Source organism: Falco punctatus (genome assembly GCF_963210335.1).
Source record: "Falco punctatus genome assembly, chromosome: 1".
Classification (NCBI taxonomy): Eukaryota; Metazoa; Chordata; class Aves; order Falconiformes; family Falconidae; genus Falco; species Falco punctatus.
In genome coordinates, this window is record NC_137580.1 from 100,943,120 (window position 1) to 100,966,126 (window position 23,007).

Sequence of the window (23,007 nt, forward strand, 5' to 3'; positions counted from 1 at the left end):
CGCCCCCGGCCCCGCGGGGGAGCGCCCCGCCGCGCAAGAGCGAGACCCAGGGCAGGACAGCAGGTGTAAGCGGCAGGCGCGCAGACCAATCAGCACAGGGCGATGGCAAGGGGGCGTGACCACGGGGCTGAGGCGGGCGGTGCCGAGAGGGCTCTCCCTGAAGGCGGGGCTCTGTCGGAGGGGCGGGAGCTGGCGTTGAGTAACGTCCGGTTGGACCAGTGAGCTTGGCGGCAGTCACGTGAGCGGGCCGCCGGAGCCGGCTCGGGGCTGGACCTTCCCGGGGCTTCCCCTTAAGCGGCAGCCGGGCCGGCCAATGAAAATTAAGAGGGGGGACCGAGGGCGGAGCCACAGCTGCGGAGGCAGTGCCGGTGGGGCGTGCCCACGCGTGAGTGGCGGGTGGGCGAGCCAATGGCGCGGCGCCCGGCCAGCGGAGGCGCCGGAGCGGAGCGGTGGCGAGGGCGCGGCGGGGCCGTAGCGGCGGCGGGAGCGGCGGGGCCATGGACCGTGTGAGCAGCTCCATGAAGCAGGTGTCCAACCCGCTGCCCAAGGTGTTGAGTCGGCGGGCGGGCGGCGGTGGCCTGGAGGCGGAGCGGGAGAGCTTCGAGCGTGCCCAGGTACGGGGCGGGCCGCGGGGCGGGGCGGGGCGGCCGTGCGTGGTGCCGACTGAGGGGCAGGGGCTGTGGGGCGGGGCCGGAGGGCGGCGCCTGCCAGGTAGCTGGAGTCGGCCCAGGCGGGCGAGGCTGGCCCGCGTGGATTCATCCAGGTGGGCGTAGCTTGTCCGAATGGGCGGGGTCATCTCAGGTGAACCACGGGGAGCGGGGCTTACCAGAGTGGGCGGGGCCAGCGCAGGTGAGCGGAGTTGGCTCAAGTGGGCGGGCCTGCGCCAGGTGGGCGGAGATTGATGTGCGGCCCCGCCCACCCGGGGATGGATGGTCCCGCCCAGGAGAGCCCCCTCCCCCCCCCCCCCGCGGCGGGCCAGGGGTTGCCATGGCGAGCCGGGGTCGGGCCCTCCCGGGCCCTGGCTGAGCCTTCCCCGGTGGGACGCCGCTGCTGGGCCCCGGCACGCTGCCCCCCTCCTGTCGCAGCCGGGGCTGCTGGCAGGGGTCTGGGGGCTCCTTCCTGCATCCCCAGGGCACGACCCCCTCTGCCTCCGTCCACCGCAGGGGACACGGCGCTGTGCCCCCGCGGGGCCAGCTCGGGCGGGGCGCGGGGCTCCCGGGAAGGGGCACCCCCGCGGGGAACCGGGCAGGTTTTGCTCCCCACGGCACCCACAGTGCGTGGATGGGCCCTTCCCCTCTCCCCCCGCTCTGAGCCGTCCCTCGGGGTCCTGCATCGCCGGGACGCAGGGGAGGGTGGGGGCCGGGCTGAGGGGGGCAGCGGGGGTGCTTTCAGGGAAGAGGCTGGCGATCCGGGGAAGGGGCAGCGGGGGGGGCGGCTGCAGGGGGGGTGAAGAGGCGGGGGCGGCTGCAGGAGGGGCTGGGGACCCCTCGCCCCTGCCCCCTGCCCTGCCGCGGGGGGGGAGGGGCGGTCGGCGGCTGCGGCCAGGACCTGGGTGAGACCCGGGTGGGAACGGCACGTGGTGGCGGCTCGGTAATGGGAGTAAAACCGAGGGTCGGCGCTGAGGTGCCCTTACAGCAGAGAGACCCACCGGGCTGTGGCTGGATGCACCGGCAGCGCCGCGCCTCCCCCGGCCGAGCCACCTCCAGTCACTTACGGCACCAAAGGGGGAACCAGGACGGGTTCGCTCGGGCAATCGCCTGCCTGCTCCGTGTCACCAAACATCCCCCTGGGACCCCCGGAGCTCCCCCGGCCCCCCGAGAGCTGCTGCTGTCCAGAAGGGCAGAGCTGGGGGGCCTGGCTGGCGCAGGGGCACCCACGGCACCCAGCACCCGGGCAGCGTGTGGCCCCATCGCACTGGCTGCGTTTCACCTTCCGTGCTGATCAGCAAATGGCAGAGGATGGGTGTTAGGAGCTCGGTCCCTGCCTGGCTTTTCGTTCTTTTCTGTTCAGCTCTGCGCAGTTTCCTTCCTCACTTCTTTTTTTTTTTTTTTTTTTTTTTCTCATTATTTTTCATAACTTTGAAGTTTAGGGAACTTGCCAGGCACCCCTCAGATCTTCCACACATTGGTCATCCAGTTTTTACCAAACTTCTTCTTTCTAAGGTTTTTTAATAGAAACTTTGTGAGTTGGCGGGTTTTTGAGATTGGGGTTTGGGGGTTTTTTTGAAAGTGACTTTTCTTAAGAAAAGTTTAGTCTGTTAGGTGGGTTTTAAAGTTAAGATCTTACCCGTGTTTCTGCGTGTAAAGGCTCATTCCCTCCTCGCCTCCGAACCTGCCTGGCTCGTGACAGCAGCACACTCACCAGGAAGACTATTCTGGGCTAAGAGAGCCCAAACAGGCAGAAAATGGGTCAAAACTGGCCTTTAGTGAGCCTGAGTAATGCCTTGGGTTTGGCACCACTCTATTCCTGTGGTCTGAGACTCAGCTTGACAAACGAGAGCACCCTATGAAGCGCTGGTGGTGGTGGGACACCCTAGTAGTGGGGAGATGTGGTGGCAGGTAGCTGTCATGGTGGTGGGACGTTCTGATGGTTGGATGCTTTTATGGTGGTGGGACGTTCTGATGGTTGGATGCTTTTATGGTGGTGAAACGTTCTGATGGTTGGATGCTTTTATGGTGGTGGGACATTCTGGTGGTTGGATGCTCTTACAGTGGTGGGACATTCTGGTAGAAGGACACTTGCATGGTGGTGGGAGGCTCTGGTGGTGGGAGGCTTTCGTGGTGATCATCACATTGCACATCAGCTCTGCCCTGACAAAGTCCATCTGTTGGCCTGGGGACAAATGGGAATGAATATCCCAGTGGCCTCTTTTCTTCTCCCATGGTTGGTCAGGCATCTCGGTTTTCCTGGTGATGCAAATTGAGAAATCTGAGGACGTGCTGAAACATGGTATCACTGCCGTTGTGCTGCTGCGTGTCCTTGCTGCCAGCTGGGCAGGAGCTGCTCAGTGGGAACCATGGAGATCAGGCCCTCTGGTCCGGACACACACCCAAGGGCTCCCCTTTTACCACCAATGCTGACGGTTTGCACAGGAAGTTGAGCAACAGGAGCACCAGATCATGCAGTTCTGTCCCGCAGATGCATGGCTGTACAGGGCGCAGCGTTGCCGGGCAGGGGACCAGTGTGCAATGACTGTCTCCCTTTTGCTGGTGTTCCACTTGCTGTCATTCACCTCTGCTCGTCACCTCAACCTTGGTAGAATAAATCTTTGGACAGAGCAAAGGTCACCAAGGGAGGAGAAAAACCACCAAAAGTGCAAATTCTGCCGTATATTGAGGTAAATGTTGGTTTATCTGAGTGTGACGTGCATCCCCTGCAAGTTCTCCTGGTTGTATTGAGGAGCATGTCCTGGAGTCAGAGCTCTGCAGTGAAGGTCTGAAGACCTCCTCTTTTAGGTTGGTGCATTGGGATCTTCCCTCCTTGGGTCTCCCTCCCCTTCTCGCTGCAGTTGCCCACAGCAGACATCCTTGTGCCATGATGGTGCCAAGGAGTGAGTTTCATTCTGTGCTGTGGCTGGGCTGACAAAGACCAGATGTTCAGCAGCTGGATGAGCCAAGGTCTTGAGGGTGAAAATGGAGTCAGAAGGATGCAGAACTTCTGTGGGGCACAGAGGGTGCACGCTAGGGTGAAATGCCAGGCTGTGTTCCTTCTTCACTTGTGTTTTGGACTGCCGTGGGGAATTTCCCATTGTTCCCAGCAGGGACATGACCAGTGAGGGCAGTTGCAGGCAGAACTGCAGACTGACGGAGGTGGTGCATGGCATCCCCAAGCACCAGCTGGCCCCTGGAAAGCCGAAGGTGTGGAAAGGTGTCCTTCATGACCCAGTGTGATTCTGCTCAGCTGCACCTACACCAGCCCCTTCCCTCTTTTGGGAAACCAAACACTGGAGAGGGGCAAAGGTGCTCAGAAAGTGAAGGTGGGGGAAGCGTTCTTGAAGTCCCAGCACCATGTGTGCTGCGCTCCAGGCCTTATTCCTGCCCCTGTGGGCAGAAGGAAAGCAGTATGCTGTGATTGCATGTTGTCTTCTGGGCTGCAGAGACAACAGAACTCTCCCGTATGTCCCCCCATCCTGAGCCTTGCCCCAGTGTCCCATCATGAGCTTCATCATGAGCCATCATGACACGCACCACTGCAGGCTGCCTGTCTGGAGGTGGTGCTGGGTCCCAGTGATGAGGACATCCATGCAGCACTGGTGGAGACAGTGCCTGGGGGTTGTGGAGAGGGACAGAAGTTTTGTGCTGGTCCCCCCCAAGCTCACATCTGCTGGGGATTCGTGCCAGGAGATGTGGTGCCGCCTGGTACCGAAGTCACGTGCCCATCAGGGTCCCTGTGCACTTGTCCACTGGGGACAGTCCTGAGGCTGATCCATCCTGCTAGTGGTGAGTGTCGGGGGAAGACCCTTCTTGTTTAAAATTCCTCCAGAAAATCTAAAAACCTTGTGCTTTATCTTCTTTGACTGCAGGTTTTTTTCTGAGAAAGTCACCAAATAGCAAAGAGAAACGTGGTCCTCTTGGGTCACCCACGGCCGCCACTTTCTCTTGCATGTTTGCTTGCTGGGTTCTTAGGACTGTGCATTGCTGCTGGACCAGCAGTAAACGCAATTTGTGAGTCAGAAATTACCCTGGAAAGGCATATTTGCCACAGTGATTGCTGATCTGTCTGCATCACTGCTGCTATCATAAGGGGTCCCTGATGTGGTGCGGTAGGGTGTCAAACTCTGCAGCTCAGGGTTTCCCTGCAGGGAGATGAAGCATCCTGAATGCAGGTGATGCCACATCTCCTTAGAAAGGTTTTTAAGGTCCCAAGCATCCATGAGCCACTCCACCACCATCTTGGAGGGGCTGCAAAGCTCTTTTCCTTCCTGCTCTGCTGCTGGAGGAGCCCCCTCAAAGACCAGGCATGTAGAGACACTGCAGAAGAAGGAGAAAATTGTATGGGGCACAGTGATGTCAAATGAAACGGGCTTTTTGTTTCCCTCCCCCAATGTTGGTTAGTAAATCCTTTCAATGTGGGAACCAAATGTTTTCACAACAAAACACAGGTTGAAAGCAGCTTTGTGCCCATCCTGGTCCTTGCAATGGGCTGTGCCACCTTCGGGCATCGTTGCAGCCCAACTGCCACCATTAATGCAATTAATCCCTTTCCCCCATCATTTACATAACTGGGAATATGGCACTGTATCTGCCAGCCATAGCAGCCCTGTTGGTTTCAGACCAGACCTGGCTTGGTATGACTTGCAGTCACAGAGGAAATACCATTTTACTACTGAAAAAAACAATTTTTGTGGTTCAGATGCTGCAGCCGCCGGCAGCTTTGCCAAGAACTTCAGTTCTTACACAGGAAATGAGGCTCCTTTCAAAGCACCAGAGTGGGGCTATATATATAGCCTCTCTGAAAAGATATTTAAAGAAACATATTGACACTAGCAAGAACAGGAAAAAATAGCTCCTGGCTGCAGGGAGCGAGGGCTGAAGGCAGCTGAGCCCATCCTGGGGGAGTAGGTGATACAGGGGATTGATTCACAGCTCTTTCATCTCCAGTAAAATGAGCTTTGCGCTGCGTGAACCCCCATGCTTTCGGACTCCTGTCTTTTGATAGGAATTAGAGGTGCTCGGGATTGAATACAGCTTCAGCAGCAAAGAAATGAGTCATCTCATCTCTTTTCAGCAAGTCCCTCTTAGGAACTTATTTCTGTCCCCAGGGAAAGAAAATAGTTTGCCTTTTACCAGATTAAGGGCTGCTTTTCTCTTTAGTGCAATATGGGATTGGGTTGGGTTTTTTAAAAAAAATATGCAGGAATAACTGTGTTTTTTAATGGGGTGATGGACTCCGGAAGTGGCTGAGCCTCAGAAGGCCAAATAGGTTTGGTGCTGCAAGTGGGGGTGACTGCCACTGAGTCCAGGGGGCTGCTGCAGGTGGGACCATGATGGTTTTGGACCACCAAGTGGCAAGGGGGGACCTTGCCCCAAATCACATCAGAGGCTGAGCAGGGAGGCAGGGATGCTGGGGGACGTTGCTGCCCAAGAACCTCTTGCCCCTTGCTCAGCATGTGCTGCCCTGATGGTTTCAAAAGGTTCTTTAAAATCTGATCTTTGAAATACAGCTGAGCATGAACAATGTGAGACAGGTGGTGTCATTAAGTTGGCTCTGCAGTGAGGAGAGGGCTCCCACCAAGGGTGTCTTGTACTAAGGAGTGCAGGGGCTCTTGCCCTCTGAAATTCAGCTTGGTTAACTCCATCCTCCTGCAAAGCTGGGGAGAAGTAGCCAGCCAGGCAGATTATTTTTACCAAATTCCCCATCGGGGTACTGTGGACTGAGTGTGGTCCCCTCCAGCAGCACCGGCAGTGACCCCTGAGCCCAGGGAAAAGGGTGGGGAAGGGCAGGTAGGATGTGGGCACCTGTCGTGAGGAGGGAGTGGCTCATCCCAGCTCTGCTCTTCCAGGGAAAAAAACTTCTGGACAGACCAAAGTGAATAGGCTGAAGCTGCAGGAGGGACAATTTTGGCTGGAGATTGAGAAACCAAGGGTGGGGAGAAGGTGCCCATTGCAGCTCCCAGCACATCATCCCACGGGTGCAGTGCAGGGCCAGGCTGAGCATTGCCTGCTCCGGCACCATCCAGCACAGAGGCACTGGGGCTGGAGCACCCGAATGCTGTGCCCGTGCTCATCCCATCGCCCACCTCCAGCTCTGTAACTCACTCACTGTTGTGGCTGGTGGAGTGGAACGGCTGCCCCAGCCTCTGTGCAGGTCCTGAGCTTGGCAGACTCTCAGCTCCTCGGGTGCGTGTATTTCTGAGCCTGAAGCTGGATGTATTTGTGGCTGAAAGCAGGCAAGAACAGGCGTAGCGGTTTAGAGCCAGAGGTCACCATGTCTTTGCAGACTTGTTCTTGCACAAACCTGACATTTTTGTTTGGTTTTTTAATTATTATTATTATTATTTTAATTTAATTTTTTAAATTAAATTTAAAAAATTAAATTTAAAAAATTAAGAATATCAATAGTTACATTTGAAGAAACATCCTCCGCACACAGCAGGCAGTGCTGGGCAGGCTCGTGAGGCTCAGCCCCGGTGGGCTGGGTGCTGGCGCTGGGTGCTGGCTGCAGAGAACTGACTCAAAACCTCCCTGTTCTGAAGGGATTCGGCCCCTCTGCCCTGGGGTGGCCCGTACTGGGGCAGGGGGCCGGCAGCTGGGGGGTTGCACAACAGCACGAGGGCTGGAGGAAGGGCCAGGTCTCAGCCCTGATCTCTGCCACCAGCTTGGCTGATTTATTTTGCACAGTCACCAAGTCAGAAAACTTGCCGGGGACAGGCTGTTCCCGGCTGACAGCAGCCACCAGCAGCGCAGCCTGTGCTTTAGCCCGGACGTGCGAGTCCTGGCCCACGGCTGGCTAATTACACATTGTGGGCTGGCTAATTACGCATTGTGTGCTGTTCCGGGCTAATCACGCACAGGGTAAATGGTCCTTGGTCCACATGTGAAAGGTGAAGTTACTTGCTTAAAGGCGTATACAGACATTTAATGTTTTGTCATGGACAAATATTTGTGTGTCCAACACAAACTCAGAGTGGTGTGGGTTGGAAGGGACCTTCAGAGATCATCCAGTCCATCCCCCTGCCGTGGGCATCTCCCACCAGACCAGGGTGCTCCAAGCCCCATCCCACCTGGCCCTGAACCCTGCCAGGGATGGATGTGGAACTGTTGGAGCAGGTCCAGAGGAGGCCACAAAAATGATCAGAGGGCTGGAGCACTTCTCCTGTGAGGACAGGCTGAGAGTTGAGATTGTGCAGCCAGGAGAAGAGATGGCTCTGGGCAGACCTTGGAGCAGCCTTTCAAAACTTAAAGGGGGCTTATAAGATGGGGGCAGGCTTTTAGGTAGAGTCTGTTGTGATGGGACAAGGGGGAATGATTTTAAAGTAAAAGAGGGGAGATGCAGACTAGATATATGGAAGAAATTTTTTACAATGGGGGTGCTGAGGCACAGGCACAGGTTGCCCAGAGAAGCTGTGGGTGCCACATCCCCAGGAACTCAAGACCAGGTAGGAGGGGGCTCTGAGCAACCTGCTCTGGTGGGAGATGCCCCTGCCCATGGCAGGGGGATTGGACTAGGTGACCTTTCAAGGTCCCCTCCAGCCCAAACTATTCTATGATTCCATGGGAGATACACAGCTTCTCTGAGCAACCTGTGCCAGTATCTCACCACCCTCATCATAAAACATTTCTTCCTTATGTCCAGCCTAACCTATGTCCAGCCACATTCAGCTTGAAACTCCCTCTTCTCTTAGCTCACAGAGCTTCCTTTTGTAACTGCAGAATTTCAGTCCCTTCTTTGGTGGGACATTTCTGCAGCTTGACAAGTCTCACGCTCATGGAGAGCATCTCATGTGGGCTGGTCGTGGTTGGCGTTGTACCACGAGGGTGGGCTTAGCCTTGCGGCTGCTGCAGGACACAACCCTGGCCATAGCTTCCAACATCTTCAGGCCAGCACAGAGGTGCTCCCGGGTGGTCCCAGTGCCCACCGCAGGCTTTGAGGTGGGGACGTCCATCAGCTGTGTCTTGGAGCCTGTGCCTTGCTGCAGGACTTTGTGCTCTCTCACTGATCCCTTCTTGCCCTGCCTTAGCCCGCTGTGCCCGTGTGGTGCTCGGACAAGCAGATGCCATTGTGTTCTCTGTTTCCACCAATGCAAAGAGCATCAGCGCGGTGGCTGCAAAAGTTGTGTTGCTGGGAAGTCAGGTAGCTGTAGAGCTCATTCAGCTTTATTCAGCTCATAGGGAGGCTACCTGGCTTTTTTTATGGCTTGGTCATGAAACTCCAGTTGTGAGGTTGGCTTGAGTTGCCCAGATCTGTCATACTTGAGTCTTGAGGTGGAGAAGACTCTTTGTCACTTGGCTGTTGAGCAAACTAACAAAACTCTGCCTGTGCCCCTCCCATCTGGGTTTTTGGTCCTGCTGCCCCAAATGCTGCATCAAAGGCTGTTGGCAGCTGGTTTCTGTTCCCTGGGGGGTCCCCGTGGTCCGGCATTCACTGCCCGGCTTTCTACCATTTCACTGCTTTGTGACCCAATTCCTGCATGGCACAGTGCAGCCCCTCAGCCACCACCGCTGTGCTGCCGGAGCTGAGCCGGCAGGCCAGGTGTGCCACCAGGGAGGGCACGTTAAATATTTACAATGCAGAAAAAAAGTGAGTTGCAGCAAACAAAGGGACCCTTCGGGAGAGCAGGCTTCTCTCGCCAGAGCAAGGCTGGAAACTTGCGGCTGATTGTTACCATTTGTCTCTTTTATTCCATGCAAGCAGCTCGGCAGTCTCTAGAGAGTGCATGGCATCACTTTTTATTTTAATTTGCAGATGCTGGCTGGAAAATAGTGGTTTCCAGTCATTGTGTTGACATGGAAGTAAGCAAGAATACAGGGTTTCATAGGTGCAAATGGTGTTGTAAGGTGCTTGTGCCAGAACATCAGAGTCGCCCAGGGACTGGTCCCTTCTCCTGAGAGCCCAGAAAGGAGGTGATGGCATGAGTGCTGAGACCTCACCAGTAGACCTCACAGACCTAGTGATGTATGTCCTGAGATACAGCTCCCACCAGGCAGCGTTCCTGCAGGATAAGGCATCTGGGCGCAGGAGGGCTCTGGGTACGGTTACAAAGAGTCATTTGCTCTCCTGCACAAGCGAGATGTGGCCCGCAGCTCCCCAGCCTGCTGCTGGTGGAGGGTCCTGTTCATCCAGGTGCGGAATAAATGCAATCTCTGTCATCCACTGACTTAACACTCATCAGCATTTCTGCATCTTGGGGGGCTCGGCAGCAGGTTACACTGGTGCTGTGGACATCGTGGTTGTCCCTTTCCTCCTGAGCCATGGTTACTGTGTGCACCAAGTGTGCCGTCTTCAGGTTGCTCCTTGTGGGCCACCCAGTCCAGCTCTACAACCCTCAGAACTGCTCACAACAGAAGTCCCACACCACTAGTTAGTGTTATGCAAAGATTTTCCAAGGTCTTAAGGCAGTGCTGAAGTGGAGACAGAGGAAGACTTTGACTTCTCCTGGGTTGAAGAAGTCAATGTAGACTAGGAATGGCCCTACCAAAGAGATGGCTTCTTCGGCACTGAATAAGTCACTGAAGTCGTTGAAGAAGCTATCTGTGCTGGTGGAGCCATTCCTAGTTTGGGACCTGGTGGAGACCTTGTGTTTTCCCTGCCAGAAAGGTTTTGTGCAGTTCACAAAACAGATGGGAAGGAAATGTTCTGATAGAGACAGCGAGGTCTGGCTGCTTCCACGGAAGTACATACTTGTCTGGAGAGGGCAAAGGCAAAGTGTTTCTGAGTTTCCTCAGTTTTATGGTCTCATTCTGTACCTGGAACTTGGCATGGTCTGGACTGTCCTGCTGGGATGCATGGAGCGGGTGTCAGGTGAGGCTGTTAAGCCGTGCAAGAGCCAGCCTGGGGAGCGGGGAGCTGCATTTCAGCATGGCTCTTTCCTCCCCATGGTCCTGGGGGACACTTCATGCCCTGTCTCTGCTTACTGTGGTACCTGCCACAGGTGTTGGTAGATGTACCTGTGCCTCCACCCAAGCACAGAGCATCTGGTTGCTGCAGGGACCCAGGCTTGTGTTGGGGTGGGTCATGCACAGTGTGGCATGAAGGTGGACCTTTACCTCCTGTCCTCGTGCAGGAGGGGTGAGAGGTGGTGGGATGACTTGGGACACAGCACAACCAACATTTTGGTGGGTGGGATCCAGCCTGGAGTTTCTGCCATGCCCCACAGCTCTTTGTGAGCACCTTGAAGGGTGATATTAGCTGAGGAGCTGGGTTGAGCAAGACCGTCTCCTGGCTTCACTCATCTCCTGGTGAGATGCTCTTGGCCTCAACAAGAGGACACACTCCTCTCTTGTTTGTCTTCCTGGCTACTGCAGTCCCGCTCCAGCTCTTTTTATAGTTCAGAAAGAAGTGCCTTGAGTTTCTGAGTCGTCTGGGAGGCCAAGCACACAGGGAGGAGTCGCAGCTAGAAATAGGGCTGCTCACTGCTTATGCATTCCAGTTTTATTATTTTTTTAGCTATGTCCAAGTTTGAAGAGTCCCACTGCCGCAAGCACTGAGCTGGGAACCATGTCCTGCATTTTTTCCACTCGGATTGAGTCTTCCTTCTCCTTTGCCTTATTCCCAGTGCCCTCACACCAGCTGTTGAGCCTCTACGAGATGGCTTTCCCAGGGAATGAGGTCTCTCAACCCTGCCTGTATTTTCTGTAACCCCCAGATTTCACACCTTGGCATGGCTGGTTTGGCAGAAGAGCTCCCTGTGTACCGGCAGCATTGGCCAAAGCTGCAGAAATTAATAATGCCTGGGGGGTGGATGACCGAATCAGGTATTTGCTAAAGCTGCTGGGTGGTGAGTGAAGAGCTCGGACAAAATGTTCAGTGATTTCTGCCCACTAGGAGGGAAGCGAAGCTTCGTCTGCTGCACGGACAAAATAAACGAGCAAAAAGGAGAGGACAATTTGTTTGACAAAATCTGTGGTTTTCAGCCCCATAAAATGAGCTGGGATTTTAGCTGTGGTGCAAAGCCAAGGGGCTGGCGCAGGCTCCATGGGCATCCCAGCGGGTCTGCTCCTCTCTCCCATGGGAGTGGGGAATAATTAACTATATCACCTCTAGACTTTGCTATTAATCCCTTAATACTTGGATACCATTTTAGGGCATGCCATGGCTGCAGTCTTCCCCTCTGAGAGTTTTTATCACACGGGCACTGGTTTGGGTCCCTGCTGCCACTTGTCTGCTGGCCTCCGTGGTGCCGTGCGTGTGCAAGCATTATTCAGGCAGCTGGGCTGCATCAGCCAAGACAGGCTGACACACCACCGGTGCCTGCTGGGAGTGGGACACACTGGGGAAAAATTCATCTGAGGTCAAATCTGAACCAATCCCTTCCTCTGATCAGCCATCAAGTGGAAACAGCAATTAGCCAAACTGTCCCTGTTACACCTTTTATGATTGTCCTCCCTTTTCTGCTGCCTTGACTAGCTCTGGGAACAATTGCTCTCTAGTTATCCAGCTTCGCTCCCCATCAGCAGAAAAAAGAGATTTTGCATATCGTGGAAATGCTAAGAACTGCAGATTCCTATCAGTGGATGAAGTCTGTCAGCTCCTTTCTTCTGATGATAAGCAAATTTTGGGTATCTGATCCCAGCACCTCCAAGGGACTGTTTCTTTCCAGCTTGCAACCAGAAGTGGTGTGTTTACTGCTCGGTGAAATAACCAGCAGACGTTGTCGTTGTGAGCAGTGTGCATAGCCATGGTGAAAGCTTCTTCTTCTTATCCTAGGTATTTCCATCTTTTCCAGCCCTAGAGGGCAAGAAGGACTGATGCTCAGCTCCTTCTGCGTCCCTGCCCCACGTAATGGCTGCAGCAGTGATTCCCGGGCTGTCCCTGCAGCCTGGATGCTCCTGTATGTGATGTCTGCTCCTCACCTGCATTTTTTTCTCCTGGTCCTGGTGTTCAGCTGCAATATGCTCTTCTCGCAGGTAGCAGCATTGTGCAGATTCTCACTAGTTGTCACCATGCAGATTTCTGTTTCTCTGTGCCTCACCGGTGAGTGCTTGGGTACGGCACCGAGCACTGGCCGTGGCAGCTGGGCTGTGTTCAGGCCTCTCTGGGTTGTTTATGATAGTATCAGTCAGTAGATTTCTAGCACAGTATTTATCCAGAAATGTAAAAAAAATTGCCCTGATTCCCTGAATGCCATGGGAACATGGAGGATTTTCTACAGACAAGCACTGGGTGCGGCTCCTGTGGTCCTCGGGCAGGTGCCTCACTCAGCCGTCCACCTTCACCCAGACCAGTCTTATTCCTGTGGCTTTTGTGTCCAGGAGGCTGGCTGTCACCCACCGGCTTTCACAGGAGCCCTTGTCCCCACGTCACACCAGTCACACGGGAGCCCTTGTCCCTGCGTCACGCCGGCCAGCCCTGTCACCTTCCAACCTGCACGTTCCTTGGAGGAGGGTGCCCCAGGGAGGCGAGGACCGCGGTCCCCTGTGTTGGGCTGGCCTGGCAGTGTCTGACAACTGCCGAACTGCTGAAAAAGAATGAAATCGGGTGTGTTTAGTAGGATGTTTGATTTTGAGTACTTGGAAAACTTCAGGACTTCGCTGCACCAGCCGGACCCTTTATTGCCATCTCTGGGAGAACAGGACTGAGCTGCTGCGTGTGGCTCATCTGCTGGTGGGAGCGCTGCCTCATGGATGGGGGGTGACCGTGGCCGGCGGTTGGGGTGAGGTGCCTGCTTGCACTTCAGCTCCAGCTCAGCTGTCAGTGCATAACCAGGAGCACACAATTTGTTTCTTGGAGCTGATACCTCATCGTGTTGGCGTCCTGTGTGCCCCTCTGCCAGCGATACATGCCCAGCGCCGTCGGGCAGCAGTAGTATTGTGTACAGTACGGATGCTGTGATTTGCTTTCGAGAGCAGAGATTTCCCTCTCAGATTATATCCTCTGATTTCCTGAAACAACAGAGAGATACTGGGCCCACCCTTCCCTCTGCCCTGTTTAATTCTGGCCGGGGCATCCTCAGGGTGCAGAGCAGCTTCCCTGCCTCCTGTCCTGCACCCGGCCAGGGCTGTGCTGCCACCTTTGTAGCCCCGGTAGTGCTGGGGACAAGCGCTGCATCCCCCCGAACCCCATCCTGCTGCGGAGGAGGCATCATCCTGCTGGTGAGGCTGCAGGAGGCCAGGAGCGGGGTGCTGGGTGCCGCTTGCCCATGAGTCGGGCCCGTGTCTCGGTGGAGTCACACGTGGGTGAGCCACGGGGCACCAGCGGCTCCCAGCGCAGGGTCATCTCCTGCTGCCACCGGCGAGGCTCCCAATGGAGCTGCCTCTCGCAGTCTTGCCCCGTCCAAGTGCCTGTCATCCATCTTCCCCATCCTGCCAGGAGGCACGGTTGTGTTTTCCACACCCAGAGCTGGGTTTACACTCTCGGTTCCTCTCCAGCCACGGTGCTGCGGCTGGCAGGAGCAGGACAGCGCAACCCTTTCTTCTTGGGCTGGGGAAGCCAAAGGGTGTGTTGGCACACACCCCAGCCAGCAGTGTTTGCTTTCAAACAAGGAAAATGAGTAAAAACTAATGTTTAGATCTCGGGAAGGGATCTCACAGCCTGCGATTCTCCCGTTGGTACGCGTCAGACAAGCAGCAGTAACAAACACATGAAGCAGTTTCCTTTATACGCTGGGAGTTTTTTCCACCTCGGGCTCCACCCTGTGTCCCAGCGGAGATCCCTGCTCGGCTCTGCCTGCTCCCCAGGCGCCTTCCACACCCCACGAGCAGGCAGCGAGCCAGATGCTCAGAGCCCAGCAAAGTCACGGATCTCCCTGTGGGGAGCATCACCTGCAGTGGGGAGCGTCCGCAGATACAGGAGAGGTGTCAAACATGGGGAGCATGGCCTGCTGGTACTCTTAAAAGAGCTTTAAAAAGCTTTGTAATTTTTTTTTTTAAATTAAAAATTTTAAAAATAAAAGTTTTAAGATTTTTAACATTTTAAAACATTTTAAAATAAAAAAGATTTTTAAAATAAAAATTTTAAAATTTCCTTTTTAAAAAACAAGGAAAGCTTGCACTCACGTACCAGAACAGGACTGGCTTATTTTCCAATTATACATCCATCAGAGACTGTTTCTTGTACCTCCTCAGTCCCATCCTGTTCTGCACGAGGAGCGGGCGCCTATCGCTGGGCACTACGGTTACAGCCACCAGCAGCACACACCGTGCACCAGCAGTGCACAGTGGCCTGGGCACTGGGGCTTGGGGACCACAGCCGTGGCTTAACGAAGACAGATGCTCATTTCTGAACTGCTGGGAGATCCCAGGGGATGCATGCAGAGCTCTGTCCTGCTCCAACGCAGACAGCCCTTTGTCATCTTTGGGTTAGGTCCTATGCATTTATTAAACCAGTATTTATTAATTATAAAGGTCAAACCTTCCCAGCGGCAGAGGTTTGGATGCTGGGCGTGGGCTGTTGCCTTGCTGGGAGAGGGGAGTAGTTTCAGCCACAGGGTATCATCCTGGCAGTAGTAGCTTGCTGTGTAAGGGGATGCTGAGCAGCGAATTAAAAATGTCATTTTTATCTGTCATTTGGACATCAGTTTGTTTGCTCCAGCATTTTCCCCCTAGACTGAACTGGGCACCTTGATGCCACTGGGTCTGCTGGGAGGGAGACCAGCCCACTGCCCCTTCCCAAGGCCACAGGCTGCAACCCACAGCTCTTCGGAGCCCATGGCATGCTGGCACTTCTGGGAAGCGGCTCTGCAGGAGACAAGGAGGTGGACAGAGGTCTCCTCAGCTGGGCTGGGGGTGAGAGAGCTGGGAAGTGACCTGCAACACCAAAGAAAGCTGAAGAACCTCTGAGAGCACTTGGGGGAGGAGGCAGCATTGCAGCAAGACGGCATTGCCCGCTTTGTTCCAACCTCTCCCTGCAAGTGCACGGCACTTAAATATGAATATACTCAGAGCTGGAAACTTTCCCAGGGCTGTAAATATGTTGCCTATTTCCTATAAATACTTTTTCCACTGCCTGTTAGCTAGAGGCGGGCTCAGCTTCTGCAGCCCTCTGCATGTGTCCAGTGCTGCTTTGCAGGCTGCAGGCAGGGTCTGGAAGGGAAGGGGTCTGGAAGGGTCTGGCAGCATCGCCCCACAGGGAGAACATTTGCTGTGGCATTTCCCAACTTATTGCATGAGGTGATTCAATTTCAGATTAGTTTGTTCCTCATTCATTATGTGGATGTACTGAAACTGTTAACTGCTGGGAGCATCCACTCAGCCCCCTTCTCCCCCGTCTTCTGCATCTGTGTGGAAATAAAGCTCAGGAGAAGGTGTGAGAAGGTCCTGGGTGGTGGGTGCAACAAGTCTTGGCTGGGCACTGAGCTGAAGCATCACACACGTGGTATTGCCACCGGGTCTGCAGGTCTGAATTCAAAGGACAAACAAAAGCAGGTAATTCAAATGATTCCTCTGATAAGGCAATTTGAAGATCATTTAAGGCAGAAGTGTGGAGACTGCTGAAGGGAGGGGGCTGCGTGTGTGTGGGAGGAGGAGGAGGACAGCATCCGAGGGCAGATGCTGAAGGTATTTGGCATGGCTCAGTCTCCAGCCCCATGGGCACCAGCTGTGCTCCACATGAAACCTCCAGCTCCCCATGCATGAAGCCTCCAGAGCAGAACTTAGGGGCTTCCAAAGGAAATTGGTGGGGGCTGTGTTTTATCGACCATCTTCTGAATCCTGGGCAGCACTGATCCACATACGGAGGGCCTGCAGTGTAGAGAAGCGCGGACAAAGTTGGGGGCCAGTGACGGGTGTAAATGGCCCCATTGCTGGGGATGGGTGCTGAGGGCAGTTACCCCCACAGCCCTCGGGAGTGGCAGAGGAGCTCTGGGCACCTGCAGCCCAGGCAGCAGCGAGGGGCAAACACGGGAGCACCGAGTGCAGTGCTGATGGCTCAGTAGCACGGCCGTGACCTTTGCTGACCCTGTTTCCTTTGGGGTGTTTTTTTTATCTCGATGGTGTCAGCATCAGGCTTACGAGAAGGAAGCGACTAACTGCAGCGGTGCATTATGCACGTGTGAAGAAAGACCAAGCCTCAGCTGCAGCCAGGAAGGGTTTCCAGATAAGCTGCTCAGACGGATGGGGCCGCAGGGGACACAGAACACACCCGCGAGTGATGAGCAAGTGGTCACATACGTATTAGCTGAGGTTAAGCATGCAGGTTTACATCCCACTACCATAACTCACTTATGTGGCTGCTGAAGGCTGTCTTCTTGCATTGAGGGCTTCAGGGGTGTCCTTCACCATCTGTCAGAGGATCATTGAGCAGGCTGGGTTGGAAGGGACCTTCAGAGATCATATAGTCCAACCCCCCCTGCTGTGGGCAGGGCCCCCTCCCCCCAGCCCAGGCTGCTCCCAGCCCCGTCCCACCTGGCCCTGACCCCTGCCAGGGATGGGGCACCCACAGCCGCTCTGGGCAGCCTGTGCCCGTGTCACCACCCTCGTGGTGCAACATTCCTTCCCTCTGTCCAGCCTAAACCTACTCTCTTCCAGTTCAAAGCCGCTGCCCCTTGTCCTGTCGCTGCAGGCCCTGGTCAAAGCCTCTCCCCATCTTTCCTGTGTGCCCCCTTGAAGCGCTGAGCGGTCGCAGGAAGATGTGCCCGGAGCCGCCTCTTCTCCAGGCTGCACAACCCCGACTCTCCCAGCTTTTCTCCAGGGCAGAGGTGTTCCAGCCCTGGGGCCAATTTGGTGGCCTCCTGTGGACCCGCTGTACCAGGGCCACGTCTGCCTTGTGCTGGGTCCCCCAGAGCTGGAGCAGCGCTGCGGGGGGCTGTGAGGAGAGCGGAGCAGAGGGGGAGCATCCCCTCCCTTGAGCTGCTGGTGATGCAGCCCAGGAGGTGCTTGGCTTTCTGGGCTGCAAGTGCACAGTGCTGGCTGATGTCCCATTTGTCACTCAATGATATCCCCCAGTCCTCATCAGGGTGCCCTCCATCTATCTGTCACAGCACTCTCCAAACTATCAAGCTGCAGCAAGGTCTTTTACCATCTCATACCAACATACTCTTCATACAGTCCCTCTGCTACCTTCTCCTCACCTCATCCAGGGCATATGTTGTCTCTCTTCCCTCTACTTCTTCCTCAGCTGCTCTCCCTTCACTGGCTCTCAACCTCTTCATTTACCCAGCCACACCTGCACCTTGTCTACAACAGCCAACCCACCAACCCTGAAGCCAACCCACAGTTGTGTATTATCAATGCTAATTAACCCAGCTTCAGTCTTCTATATCCCTCCCCCCACCCCCCACCCCAGTCTGTGCAGGTACGGGGGATTGTGCTGACCCAGGTGTAGGACCCTGCACTTGGCCCGGCTGAACTTCATGAGGTTTGCACAGACCCACTGCTCCGGCCTATCCAGGACCCTCTGGATGCCATCCCTTCCCTCCAGCGTCTCAGCTGCACCAGTCAGCTCAGTGTCATCCCTTCTATGCCTTCCTTACCCCCCATGGCAGGAAGGGAAGGAGTTTCTTCTGCTCCAGTTTTGGATGGAGAATCTGCCCGAGTCCTTGAAACATCAGCAGGAGGCCAAGGATGCTGCTTATCCTGCCTCTCTCATTCCCTCTTGCATTTTCAATCCCGTCAGCTTTGGAGAGCTGCTCGCTGAGCTCCTAACCTGGGACGGGCCCTGTCCACGGGCGCTGCTTGAGCAATGTCACACGAGGCTCACGCAGCCGCTGTAACACCAATGGCTGTACATTGAACAATGAGCTAAAAATAACAAACGATCAATAACGGCAGCATGAACTCTGGCTTATTTATTAATTATTTTTTTTTTAGAAAATCTGTATATTGACAACACAACGAGGCAGCTTTCTGTAAAGGCAGGAGGAAAAATGGAGCCGGGCTCCCTGCCCACGCCCCAGCCTGGGGCTGGCAGCGGTGCCAGCATCACCCGCGCCCGTCTGTCCCATGGGGGTTGTGCCGTCCTGCACCCTGGGAGCCCCACGCTTCCCTTCTGCCTGGGGTGATGTGGAAGGGCTGCCCTGCTCCCTAGTCCCCCGTGCTGGCCCAGCCCATGGCAAGGAGCTGGGGGAGCTCAGAACCCGCTGACATAACCCCATCACCGGCAGCCCTGGGCTGCCCGCTCCTGCCCGCTCTGCCTGCTCTGTGCCAGCGCACGCCTTCGGTGCGGCCGCCAGCCTTGGAGTCGTGCCCGCCTCAGACTGATCTGCTTTTTCCTCTCGCTTTCACATGCCCAGGAAACTGCGGCATTACAAGGATTTGAAAATGGCCTTGAGCTTTTTAAGCACTGCTCTGAAGCAGATATTTTTCCTAAATCAAGATTTGCAAAGGTATTTGGGCATTAGCTGGCCAGGGGGATTTCCAGAAGCATCAGAGCACCCAAACACCCTTTAAATCTGCCTCCCATGCGAGTGCAGATTTGGTACTGAAAAGCAGCTAGAACGATTTGGAGGATTTTTTTTTACATCATCAGTGTAAAGTGATGTAAGTGTTCTCTGAAGGCGTTCCTTGCTGGTTCCCTTCTGAAAATTGCAGTGGTGTGGGATCAGCCCAGAGGGGTTTGGCCGAATTGTGGTGTCTGAGTCCAGAGAAACTCATTCCACCTTCAGCTTCTGCCAGTGTGGCTGCTCCGTCCCTCAATCCCAAATAACCCGTGGGGTGAGTCTGGCTGTGGGGAGGGGACCTGGGGCAGGTCTTGGCTCAGTGTTGGAAGGACACAGAGCAGTGCAGTGGATCAGTCAGGACAGCTGTTCTGTGTGTTGTGTGTCACGATACTCTTAACATCCCAACTCAACACGAAAAAAAAGCCATTGCCACAAACAGCGATAGTGAGGTGGGTTCTTCCTCTAAATCACACTATTACAAATACAACCCCGTGCCCAGCATTTGCTCTCTTCCTGTAAAAAGCAAAACTTGCACAGCCAGCGATGCTCACCCAGCTCCACGGACCGGTAACTAAACCCAGCCTAATGAGTCCTTGAGAGCGCTTCCCCTGAGCAAGTGCTTCAGATCTGGAGAGATGCCGAAAAGAGCTGAAACCTGCAAAACAGAAAATAAATAGTTGTCTAAGTGCTCAGTGGTTTTCCCAATGATCCTGCTGTTCTGTTTTATGCCTAGAGCTCTGAAAACCCCAGGATCCTGGAGATCCCATATCAGAGAGATGCTCCAGCAACATCTTGCACAGTTAAGCCATGGGGCTCTGGGGCAGGTGAGTTTAAACTGCTCCTGTACTGGAGCAGCTGGAAAAAAATGCCATTCCCTGAGGAAGACAAATTTAAGAGACTGAATCCAGGGGATGGTTCGAGACCATGAGTCCCGTTTGGTTCATTCCCTCAGGGAAGACTTGGGAAATACAGAGAGATCAAGAGGGAGCAACAGATATTATTAGTCAGCCAGGAGGGAGGCGGCTGCAGGGGAAGAGGGTTTAAAAGCTTCAGGGTATTTTTAGATGTGGTAAAATGAACAGTGGGGAGGGGGAAAGAGTCAAGGAGACCTCTGAGAGACGTAAATGCTTCACAGAGCAGCAAATGCTTCACAGAGCAGCGTGGCCTGGGCTTTCCACTGCATCCTGCCCCAAGCATCAGTTGAGGCAGAGATTTGCTCAAACAGAAGTAGGGGATGTAAAACAATAAAAGAAAATGCCTTCTAGATCTTTACCTAACAAACCTTGTCAAGCTGGCTGTAATGACAAAAGGCCACATTTGCTGAGACATTTTAGCCCTAATTCCCTTAATTTTAGCTGGAGTCAGTTGCCAAAACGGAGTTTAAAAGCTGCTTGCGGAGCCTCCGGCAGGCTCGGGTAGATGCTGAACATCTCTTCCATCTTCATCCACCATGGTCCAGACCACACACACCATCCCAGCAGCTCACGGGAGAATAATGGAGCTGCAGGAGGACGGAGGCTGTTTCCAGGGTGGTGTAAAGGGTCTTGGAGTGAAGCACTGGGTGAGATTAAATACAGCTGAGGGGGAGAGGTGGGGACTGTCCACCTCTCCTGATCAGCCGGGAGGATAATGAAGGCACTCAGAGGACAGGGTGAAGCAAGGGGCTGCCTCCCCCCTGGTTCTCCAGGGAAGCAGCCCTTGCTTTGCCATCCCTGTTCCCTGCCAGGAAAGATCCCTTCCTCCCCAGGTTGGGGGGGTTGGCAGAGGCAGTGCCTTTGATGTCCTGTGGTTTTCCAGCATCCCCCCAGCTGCCTTCATTCACAGGGTGACTCCCTCCATCCCAACTGGAGTACATCTGCTCCGGAGAGGCTTGCTGGGGCTGGTCTTCAGCAGGCACCTCCTGAGTTGCTGGGATGGGATGCAGCCCAGGATAGGGTTGCTGGGGTCTGGGGTGAAGCATCTGGGTTTGCACACCCCACTGGACGTTCTGCACATCCCCTGTTCCCGCCACAGCGCATGGAGGCATAGAGGAAGACCCTTTACAAAGCCTTTGGTGGATTTGTGCGAGTGACTCAAGTAGAATATCTATTTGTCTCTATAGCAGCTGAAGGAAACTGGAAGCAGAGCTGATGGTCCCGCAGCTGCCACGAGCAGCAGGTCAGCGCCTCAGCATCTTTATGGGAGGCCCTGGGAATAACCCGGGAGCGCCGTGTGGGGCAGGACCACCTCTTGTGCACCGGCACCAGTGCTTCTCCACAGCGATGTGGTGAAGCAGGGAACTCCCCTTGAGCTTGGTAAAACAAGAAGGAAATTCTTTTCACCCTGATGCATCCCTGGGTGGGATTTGTCTCAACAGGTCACGCCAGCCCCTCCTGAGCCCCGGCATGGCCATGTGCGCTGGCATCCCCACTCCCCACTAACTGCTTTCAGCTTGGGAAGTGCAGCTTTGTTTGCCACCAGGGAATCTGGGATTCCCTCTGTCCCAGGAACCCTCCTGAAATTGCCTTTAAATTAATTCTCAGGTTTTCTTGTAGAGATGCATTGGCTCTTTATTTTTGCCCTCTAGCTGAAGACCCCTGCCTTGCTGCGAAGCCAGGGGGGGCTGGAGCTCTTTGCCTTTTCCCCAAGTGCTTTGTGGTGGCCTCCAAGATCTGGGCTTTGCCAGCTGGAGCAGCTCAGCCACAAGGAACCACGCAGCTGCCATGGCTGTGCCGCAGCAGCTAGACACTTGCACATCCCAGCTCTGCAGCATCCGTAGGAAGCCGCCGATAATGGCAATAACCACCGTCTCTCTGAACTGGCTTTAGCACCAGCTGAGACATTGGGTTCAGGGGTGCGCTTTTGTGACAGCTTGATTTTGAAAAATAGGATTAATGATGATGAGCTGACTTAATTTGTGGGATTAAGGAGGGATGTTGGGAGCACAAAGCCTGTATATGGGAGGTGGGCAGCTTGGCATGGCTGCACACGGGTTTCTGTGGTATTACAGGGTGTCACCGGTAAATATGGCTAAAGAATGGATCCTGCATGTTATTTTACAAGCTCTCTATTTCTCATGCAGGTGGCATCGTAGGAAAGGTCACATCCATCCTATGCAGGTGATGGTGGGGATTGGGTTTTGCTCCAGAGGATGCTTTTTGGTTTTGGCTATGCTTTGCAGCGCGTGCTCTTTGCATACCTCCTTAAGGTCTCTTCATTCAAATGAAGCATTAAAACCTTATGACCAAGTGCTAATTGCAGGGCTGTGGCCTCTGGAGGTTGTGGCTTCTAGGTGCTGAGGTGCTCTGGGAAGTGTGGACCGCATTTGCAGGACATTCTGGGACAGCAAGGCAGCAGCTGTCATGTCGTTGGGTTCAGAGCAATGCTAAACCCAGCCAAGGGTGAATTAATTAATTCCAGGATCCCATTAAACCAGGGGCAACACCAAGCTAGGGGGATGGGCTGCACAACAAGGACCCAGGCTCCCATTTCCCATGCCAGAGCACAGCTGGGAATCGCTTGCTGCGGGGCTTCACTGTGGGGAGGGCACAAATGCCAATGCTACTTCCCAGCCACGGCGCTCAGTTCTGAGTTTGTCCCCTCTGCTTTCAGGGCCTGGGCACCCTGTCGCAGGGATGCTGGGGTTGGTGCTGTGCCTCCTGTGGCCAGCACAGCAGAAACCGTTCCTGCCATGCACACATGCTGTCACACCTATCGTGATAGAGGCTGTCAGGCACTGTCATACCTAGTGTGATGGGGCAGGCAGCAGATACCCGTGATAGAGGCAGGCCTGTGATGGGGCAGGTGTCCGTGACAGGGGCAGGATCCGTGATGGGGCAGGTGTCCGTGACAGGATCTGTGATGGGGCAGGCAGCCACAACAGTGGCAGGTACCCAGCCCAGGAGCACTGCCTCATGCTCGCTCCCAGGCTCAGAGCAGGGACCAGACTCTGCTCCTGGAGGAATTTTGGCTGCTGCTCGAAACCAGCTGATCCAGCAAATGCATCTGTCCAGCAAACAAAAGACAAGCCATGTACCTATAGTGCTGCCGAGCAG

The 23,007-nt window shown here is 54.8% G+C and overlaps 1 protein-coding gene across 2 annotated transcripts in view; it reads left to right on the top strand.

The window, feature by feature from the left end:
• Positions 1-388: 388 nt before the first annotated feature.
• The window catches only part of HIP1 (huntingtin interacting protein 1), a 51,182-nt gene continuing 28,563 nt past the window's right edge, over positions 389-23,007 (top strand). Inside the window, exon 1 of one of the 2 annotated variants that reach the window (XM_080388779.1) lies at positions 389-614. In XM_080388779.1, the coding sequence (XP_080244905.1) occupies positions 498-614 (117 nt within the window). In that variant the 5' untranslated portion in view covers positions 389-497. Of the gene's footprint in view, positions 615-19,734; positions 19,798-23,007 lie in introns of those variants that run through there. The other variant, XM_080388780.1, reaches the window with a different exon arrangement.